This window comes from Convolutriloba macropyga, chromosome 1, assembly GCF_964194025.1.
Source record: "Convolutriloba macropyga chromosome 1, txConMacr16.3, whole genome shotgun sequence".
NCBI classification, from domain to species: Eukaryota; Metazoa; Xenacoelomorpha; order Acoela; family Convolutidae; genus Convolutriloba; species Convolutriloba macropyga.
The window spans coordinates 30663989-30673166 of record NC_134468.1 but is presented as its reverse complement, the minus strand read 5'-3'; the positions used below and the strand labels follow the sequence as shown (position 1 = coordinate 30673166).

Genomic DNA, 9178 nt, shown 5'->3' with positions numbered 1-9178 from the left:
TGATCTTTTCCGTTTTTACCTCCAATATTTAAGGGATGCTCAGTAATAAAACGCGTTCCATGACATTAAATCAGTATGATATACCACAGAACACCCACGCTTGAGGTGCGAACAGAATGCACCCATTAAGCCGGTTGGGGGAGCTTGGAATCTCACATTGATTTTTTGTTGAGGACCCACCCCACAACATGCTGATATGTAAAAAAATAATATACTACCCGCAGCCAACAGCCAGCTATGGCAGGCGTAACCTCTTGTACATAAAAGTTGTATTAATTGTCCTTCTAATTTTAAAAGTGGTGGTGCAAATGACTTTAGAATATACATCCATGCGTTTGCTAGACCCAGTTGAGTCCAGTCCATGAATTAATTTAAGATTTGACAGTTCATCAAAAGTGCCTTAATCAGTTTGTTGATATTTGGGAACATGAGAAAAGAATTTATGGAGTAGTCAACTGCTTTTTTTCAGAAATGCTGACAAAATTTGAAACAAAAACAGCTCGAGTGAAAGGTAAGTTAGGTATTTCTTTCAGAGCTTAAATTATCAGCGATTGTAAAAGGCTGAGATTTTGAAAATTGCTATGAAAAAGAGATCCAGGTTTTTATTTGTTTGATGCAGGGCTGTCTTTCCATCCAAAACGACCATGGGTGCTTGCCAGCTTACACAGTGGCGTCATTCAACTATGGGATTTTCGAATGTGTACGCTTCTCGATAAATTTGACGAGCACGATGGTAAGTAGTTAGCAGCTTTGGTTTTCGGTGAAAGTTTCTGCCTCATTTGTTCTTTTGATATTTGACCACTTTTAAACAATTTTAGGCCCAGTTAGGGGTATCAATTTTCACATGCAACAACCGCTATTTGTCTCTGGAGGTGACGACTACAAGATCAAGGTTTGGAACTACAAACAGAAAAGGTGTCTGTTTACACTCCTGGGGCATTTGGATTATATCAGAACTACCTTCTTCCACCATGAGTATCCATGGATTCTCAGCTGCTCCGATGACCAGACGATCAGAATATGGAATTGGCAAAGCCGCTCATGCGTGAGGTGGGCTTCCTCTGACCAATAATAGTTGTGACTTAGTAATTGATGATTAATTCTTCACGAAGTTTGTAGCAATTATATCAGGCCTGTGGTTCTTATATGCTGATTTTTGCTTTACTTAGACCGATTTTTCGTCCTCAAAAACAGGATAAACAGATAACGCCCGGAGGCCTTTAAGTTCTCTAGGAGCCTTTCTGCGTACTAGACTCTGATTATGCTCTTCACCGAAACAGTTTCGGAGACATGAGTTCATGGCGTGAAGGGTGGTTCATAAAAGTTTGGCCCCCCATCAATTCGCCCCCAATCCCCCACCCCTGCACATCGGTCCACCTTTAACCCAGCGCTTTCAACCCCCTGAACTCGCCACCGCGCTCATCCCAGGCCCCTTCAATTAAGCTAAAGCTAGCCTCCCTAAACCGTAGCTAGCTACTGACGAAGCCAACTGCTCGCCAGTCGTTTGAGAGCAATTTGCACGGCTTTAGTCGATTATGTTTATTCTTACTAATGACATGAATTCAGTTTTCATCTGTGCAGTGCGTCTATTTTAGCCAAATTAAGCGCAAATTGCACTCTTTTTAATTCAAATTTCCAAAAAAAAGTTTGTTTTGATTTGAAGATTTTGCTTTTCTTTAGCGTTCTCACTGGGCACAATCACTACGTAATGTGCGCAAACTTCCATCCAACTGAAGATCTGGTTGTCTCTGCTTCATTGGATCAAACTGTAAGAGTGTGGGACATTGCTGGCCTTCGAAAGAAAAACGTGTCGCCTGGTGCAAGTGCTGCTGTCGACCCGCACAGGTCTGGAGCCGGAACAGTAGATCTATTTGGAACTGCGGACGCTGTTGTGAAGCACGTACTGGAAGGGCATGATAGAGGTGTGAATTGGGTGTCATTCCACCCAACACTGCCTCTGATTATCAGTGCAGCTGATGACCGAATGGTGAAAATTTGGCGCATGAATGAATCTAAGGCGTGGGAAGTTGACACCTGTCGAGGTCATTACAACAATGTATGTTGTGCACTGTTCCACCCAATGCTGGAAACAATCATTACGTGTAGTGAAGACAAATCGATCAGGATTTGGGATATGAACAAGAGGTAAAGCATAAGAAGCCGTACATCCAGACCTTTATAATAGCCGTAAAGCGATAGCTGAGGCTGTTAATGGCCTCTTGGTTTTGACGACTGGTTTTCACGAATGGCCTCTTAGTTTTCAGGCTATTAATGGCCTCCTGGTTTTTAAGAGGAGTATTGCTTTTCTTGACGTATTTTTTCGCCGGAAGTTCTATTCGTTCAAACGACGTTCTGACCTAAAAGCGAAAGTGAGTAGAACTGTCGTGTGAACTAATTTCTTCTGAATGAGAGAAGTTTTTGATCAGGCACTGCCTTGAGTGAATAACTTTACGACTTTGAAAACTGTTTTTGAGAGAATGATGCATATAGATAACCGTTTTCGCTGTTTTTTTAAGCTCATTCGGCTCAATTTTTTTGCTTGTAATTATTAGCTGCGCCAGCAATTCCAGGCGGCTATTATTGCGCTCCTGATTTTCTTTTTTACTTCGTCTAACAGATTTTCGTCTTACCCTGACTTTTTAATAACTCCAGTGACTTCTACTGCTTTGCAGTTAAAATTTGTCTGCGTGACGTCATTTCTGCTTTTAGGCCGATTGCATCACTTACCTCACTCAAAAAAAATGACTTCTGAACTTTATTTTATGAACATTTAATAGTTAAAGATCAATAGTGTGCATCTAAGTAGTGCCAAACTTATATGCCCTAAATTTTGAGTATTAGTCTTGAGTTTTTGATTTTGAAAATCAATTTTGAAAAAGCTCTTTTATGGCCTTTTTTTATAGACCGTATGTGTATCATAAAAATGACAGTACGTATCTAACCCGATTTTGGCTATTTTTGTCCATTTTTCTTTTTTTTGTTGTAATTACTAGCAAAAGGTGAATGTGCGAATTTCAATTGCTTGTTATTAATAATTGAATTATGTTTTGACAATAATTTTTCCAATTTTTTTTTAGTGTTTGGAATACTTGAACTTTTTTTTATATAGATAGGAGGCTGCAATATATTTTTGCTAAATGGTGAAATTTGCTGTTTTTCTGTTTCCTTTTTGATTTTTTTTCAACTTCGAATTAATCTGATTTTTTTCTCTTTTTTTTGCAATTTAAGTATTGACAGTATCCTGGCATCCATGATTTTGTCGTTCTAAGACCTACAGTTTTATTGACTATGATTTTTTAGTTGTGTAAAATTTTTTTTACTGCTTTCCTTAGAGCTTTGTCATTCTTTGTTGGTTTGCAATTTATTTCATTTAATTTAATGTAATGTAGCACTGAGAGTTTGCTGGAATTACCTGATAGGCTTTGAAGAGTTTGAATGGTAGTTTTTTTGGCAAATGATCTTGGCGCTAGGCTTTGTTAATAAATTAGTTTTGCTTTGAGTTTTGTCTCCTTTGTTTTATTCATGAATTTTGAAATTTTGTAGTTGTTTGATTTCGTTCTGTTGTTCATTTCTCCAACAAAAAAGAATTATAAGTTTTTCCTGACTATTCTTAGCACATTGAGTTTTGCGTTACTATGAGTATTTGTCCCTCCTAAAAATTTTCCAATGTAGGTTTCTATTAATACATGTTGCTGCTTCAAGATTTCACCGTAAGATTTTTCTGTTGAAATTACGTCGTGAGAAATCAATCTCCGCGGTTTATTCTGTAACTTTTCTGAATGATTACAGAATTTTTTTATGAGAGCTTGTTTTAATGATGTAATTGCTCAAATTTTTCACGTTTAACTTTGGTAAAAACTAAAAACTTAAACCCGTAAAAATTAAAGTTAAACGTGAAAAATTTGAGCAATTACATCATTAAAACAAGCTCACATAAAGAAAATTCTGTAATCATTCAGAAAAGTTGCAAAAGAAACCGCGAAGATTTTTACGGGTTTAAGTTTTCAATTTTTACTCAAGTTTTTAATCAAGTTTGGTGTGGCAAAAAATAATTATTTGAAAACAAACGACAATGGTTTCGGCTGGAGCTATGGCACTGTGTGAGAGTTTCGGATGCTTCTCATCGCTTCAAGAATTCTTCGGGCTATGTTTTATTATTTCGTCGTCAAGATTTTGTTACGACCATATGATGTCACAATCACTTCAAATCTGCTTTTTGTTCATTCGTTCTTGCAATTTCAACTGAATTGCACGCGTGACGTTATTTTCACTCTTAGTGGGGATTTTTTTTGTTCATTTGCGTGATTGAGTTTTGGTACACGTGATTTACCTCTCTCAAAAATGACTCCCTCACTCTGAAATTGGCTTTTACTTTAATTGAAGATAAGGTCAAATGAGTTATTGTCACTCTGATTGAATTTTTTTGAGGCAGCTATTAGAAGCAACAATAAGTTAAGCAGATTCTTAATCGAAATTTAGCACCTTAGCATTAAATAAAAAAGTTTCTTTTTTGGTCCGTTTCTTTTATATTTTTGAGACTGCAGATCTACGAAGCTGTTGCGGTTATTTTCTGGTAATCTGCTAGCTTTGTTTTTCCTTTGAAAAGCTTCAATCCGTGAGGAAACCAATTTTGATGAAGTGAAATTTAAGCAGTGATTTCAGTGATACCTGAGCTGTAAAAGGGGCGAAAAGGAAGTATCAATTTGTCAATTTTTTAAAAAACAAATAGGTTGACTTTGCTTGTCGTTGGTTTCAATTTTTTTTGTAATCAAGGACTTTAATTTTACTTGTCTTTTCAGTCTTTTTCAGTAATTCTTTTATACGGTGATTACTTGCTCTCAAACAATTTTGAGCTGTGTGCGATTCGTTGAAACCTATGTGTAGACATAATTTTATGTGAAGAGTATTTTGTGAAGTTTTTGTAAAGGGCAATTTTGTGGTTTAGATACTGCGCTCCTGTTTCTGGCTTCACCTCAGCGATAGCGGGCTGTTATTGGAACTTTCGTGTTTCGAATCCTCGAACTTGTTTATTTTTACAGGAGGCTGCAATAGATTTTTGCTAAATTGTGAAATTTGCTGTTTTTCTGTTTCCTTTTTTTTCAAAAACTACGAATTAGTCTTATTTTTTTCTCTTTTTTTGCAATTTCAGTTTTGACAGTACCCTGGCATCCATGATTCTGTTGTTCTAAGACCTACAGTTTTATTAACTCTGATTTATTAGTTGTTTAAAATTTTTTTTACTGCTTTCCTTAGAGCTTTTTGTTGGTTTGCAATTGATTTCATTCAATTTAATGTGATGTTATAACTGAGAATTTGGTGGAATTACCTGATTGGCTTTGAAAAGTTTGAGTTGTACTTCTTTTTGGCAAATGATCTTGGCGCTACGCTTTGTCATTAAATTATTTGTTTTGCTACTGAGTTTTGTCTCCTTTGTTTTATTCATCATAATTGAAATTTTGCAGTTGTTTGATTTCGTTCTGTTGTTTATATCTCCAAGATAAGAGGAGTATATATTTTCACTTACTATTCTTAGCACAGTGAATTTTGCGTTGCTATGAGTATTTGTCCATCCTAGAATTTTTCCAATGCAGGTTTCTATCAATACATTTTGCTGCTTCAAGATTTCACCGTAAGATTTTTCTGTTGAAATTACGTCTTGAGAAATCAATCTCCGCGGTTTCTTTTGTAACTTTTCTGAATGGTTATAGAATTGTTTTTATGAGAGCTTGTTTTAATGATGTAATTGCTCAAATTTTTCACGTTTAACTTTAGTTTTTACGGGTTTAAGTTTTTAGTTTTTACCCAAGTTTTTAATAAAGTTTGGTGTGGCAAAAATTTATTATTTGAAAACAAACGACAATGGTTTCGGCTGGAACTATGGCACTGTGTGTGAGTTTCGGATGCTTCTCATCGCTTCAAGAATTCTTCGGGCTATGTTTTATTATTTCGTCGTCAAGATTTTGTTACGACCATATGATGTCACAATCACTTCAAATCTGCCCTTTGTTCATTCGTTCTTGCAATTTCAACTGAATTGCACGCGTATCGTCATTTTCACTCTTAGTGGGGATATTTTTTTGTTCATTCGCGTGATTAAGTTTTTGGTACACGTGATTTACCTCACTCTCAAAAATGACTCCCTCACTCTGAAATTGGCTTTTACTTTAATTCGAAGATAAGGTCAAATGAGTTATTTTGACTCTGATTGAATTTTTTTGAGGCAGCTAATAGAAGCAACAATAAGTTAAGCAGATTCGTAATCCAAAAAATAACACCTCAGCCTTAAATAAAATTTCTTTTTTGGTCCGTTTCTTTTATCTTTTTGAGACTTCAGATCTACGAAGCTGTTGCGGTTATTTTCTGGTAATCTGCTAGCTTTGTTTTTCCTTTGAAAAGCTTCAATTCGTGAGGAAATCAATTTTGATTAAGTGAAATTTAAGCAGTGATTTCAGTGATACCCGAGCTGTAAAAGGGGCGAAAGGGAAGTTTGAATTTGTCAAATTTTTTAAACAAAGTAGGTTGACTTTGCTTGTCGTTGGTTTCAATTTTTTATAATCAAGGACTTTAATTTTACTTGAGTCTTTTCAGTCTTTTTCAGTAATTCTATTATACGGCGATTAATTGCTCTCAAACAATTTTGAGGAGTGTTGGATTCGTTGAAACCTATGTGTAGACATAATTTCATGTGAAGAGAAATTTGTGAAGTTTTTGTAAAGGGCAATTTTGTGGTTTAGATACTGCGCTCCCGTTTGGCTTCACATCAGCGATAGCGAGCTGTTATTGGAATTTTCGTGTTTTGAATCCTCGAACTTTTTTATTTTTGACAGGAGGCTGCAATAGATTTTTTCTAAATGGTGAAATTTGCCGTTTTTCTGTTTCCTTTTTCAAAAACTACGAATTAGTCTTATTTTTTCTTTTTTTGCAATTTTAGTTTTGACAGTACCCTGGCATCCATGATTCTGTTGTTCTAAGACCTACAGTTTTATTGACTCTGATTTTTTTTAGTTGGTTAAAATTTTTAATTTACTGCTTTCCTTAGAGCTGTCATTTTTTGTTGGTTTGCAATTTATTTCATATAATTTAATGTGATGTAACAATGAGAATTTGCTGGAATTACCTGATTGGCTATGAAAAGTTTGAATGGTAGTTCTTTTTGGCAAATGAGCTTGCCGCTAGGCTTTTAATAAATCATGTTTCGCTTTTGAGTTTTATTTTGCCTCCTTTGTTTTATTCATCATAATTGAAATTTTGCAGGTGTTTGATTTCGTTCTTTTGTTTATATCTACAAGAAAAGAGAAGTATATGTTTTTCCTTACTATTCTTAGCACAGTGAATTTTGCGTTGCTATGAGTATTTGTCTTTCCAAAATTTTCAATGTAGGTTTCTATTAATACATTTTGCTGCTTAGAGATTTCACCGTAAGATTTTTCTGTTGAAATTACGTCTTGAGAAATCAATCTCCGCGGTTTCTTTTCTAACTTTTCTGATTGATTACAGATTTATTTTTATTAGAGCTTTTAATGATGTAATTGCTCAATATTTTCACGTTGTTAAACTTTGGTTTTTACGGGTTTAAGTTTTTAGTTTTTACCAAAGTTTTTAATAAAGTTTGGTGTGCCAAAAAATAATTATTTGAAAACAAACGACAATGGTATTGGCTGGAGCTATGGCACTGTGAGTGAGTTTCGGATGCTTCTCATCGCTTCAAGAATTCTTCGGGCTATGTTTTATTATTTCGTCGTCAAGATTTTGTTACGGCCATATGATGTCAATCACTTCAAATCTGCTCTTTGTTCTTTCGTTCTTGCAATTTCAACTGAATTCAACGCGTGACGTCATTTTCACTCTTAGTGGTGATATTTTTTTGTTCTTTCGCGTGATTGAGTTTTTGGTACACGTGATTTACCTCACTCTCAAAAATGACTCCCTCACTCTGAAATTGGCTTTTACTTTATTTCGAAGATAAGGTCAAATGAGTTATTGTCACTCTGATTGAATTTTTTTGAGGCAGCTAATGGAAGCAACAATAAGTTAAGCAGGTTCTTAATCGAAAGCACCTCAGTTCTTAAGCGCCTCAGCATTAAATAAATTTTCTTTTTTGGTCCGTTTCTTTTATCTTTTTGAGACTGCAGATCTACGAAGCTGTTGCGGTTATTTCCTGGTAATCTGCTAGCTTTGTTTTTCCTTTGAAAAGCTTCAATTCGTGAGGAAATCAATTTTGATTAAGTGAAATTTAAGCAGTGATTTTAGTGATACCTGAGCTGTAAAAGGGGCGAAAAGAAAGTTTCAATTTGTCAAATTTTTTAAAAACCAAGTAGGTTGACTTTGCTTGTCGTTGGTTTCAAATTTTTATAATCAAGGACTTTAATTTTACTTGCGTCGTTTCAGTCTTTTTCAGTAAGTCTGTTATACGGTGATTAATTTCTCTCAAACGATTTTGAGGAGTGTGGGATTCGTTGAAACCTATGTGTAGACATAATGTCATGTGAAGAGTAATTTGTGAAGTTTTTGTAAAGGGCAATATTGTGGTTCAGATACTGCGCTCCAGTTTGTGGCCTCACCTCAGCGATAGCGAGCTGTTATTGGAATTTCAGTGGTTTTTGAACTAAATGATTTTGGGTTGTGTTGGGTTGCGGTCTTTTTTAAAAAAAAGATCTTCACATTTATCTCGACTTTTTGATGTCAATGAGAAGTCAAACTAGAGTGGCCATGTTAGTCACGCCAAAGTAGTAAAAGAACAAAAAAGGCATCAGGTTTGAAGCTTGTGTTGTAAATTTCTCTCTCTGAAGAGCAAATCTTCAAATGCGATCATTTGATTTTTTTTCAGTATTTTTTTCCTTTGAAGGCTATTAAAATGTTACATATGTGCACTAATTGCGTCTCTGTGCATTTGTTTGAATCCTTAAACAATCAGTGAATGTTGTTTTTGGGTTTAACAGTATTTGTCATACAATTTTAGTATGTTGATTTTTTACCCTTTTAAAATGATTTGGTCTTATCACTTGGTGTCAATAATGTTAAGTCTAACCGGCTGCTGATTAGGCACAATTGAATCATTTTTTGTTTGAGTTGATAGCTTATGATTTCTACGACATAATCACATAAAGTGAATTTCTGGCCTGTTTTTTTCTTTTTGAAACTGCAGCTCTACGAAGCTATTGCGGCTATTTTCTTGCCA

At 35.2% G+C, this 9178-nt stretch overlaps 1 protein-coding gene across 2 annotated transcripts in view; it reads left to right on the top strand.

The window, feature by feature from the left end:
• The first annotated feature begins 429 nt into the window (after positions 1 to 429).
• LOC142337840 (coatomer subunit alpha-like) overlaps positions 430 to 9178 on the top strand; it is a 121689-nt gene continuing 112940 nt past the window's right edge. For both annotated transcript variants that reach the window (XM_075387399.1, XM_075387391.1), the window contains exons 1-4: positions 430 to 511; positions 620 to 733; positions 819 to 1050; positions 1681 to 2145. In XM_075387399.1, the coding sequence (XP_075243514.1) occupies positions 472 to 511; positions 620 to 733; positions 819 to 1050; positions 1681 to 2145 (851 nt within the window). In that variant the 5' untranslated portion in view covers positions 430 to 471. The remainder of the gene's footprint in view (positions 512 to 619; positions 734 to 818; positions 1051 to 1680; positions 2146 to 9178) is intronic.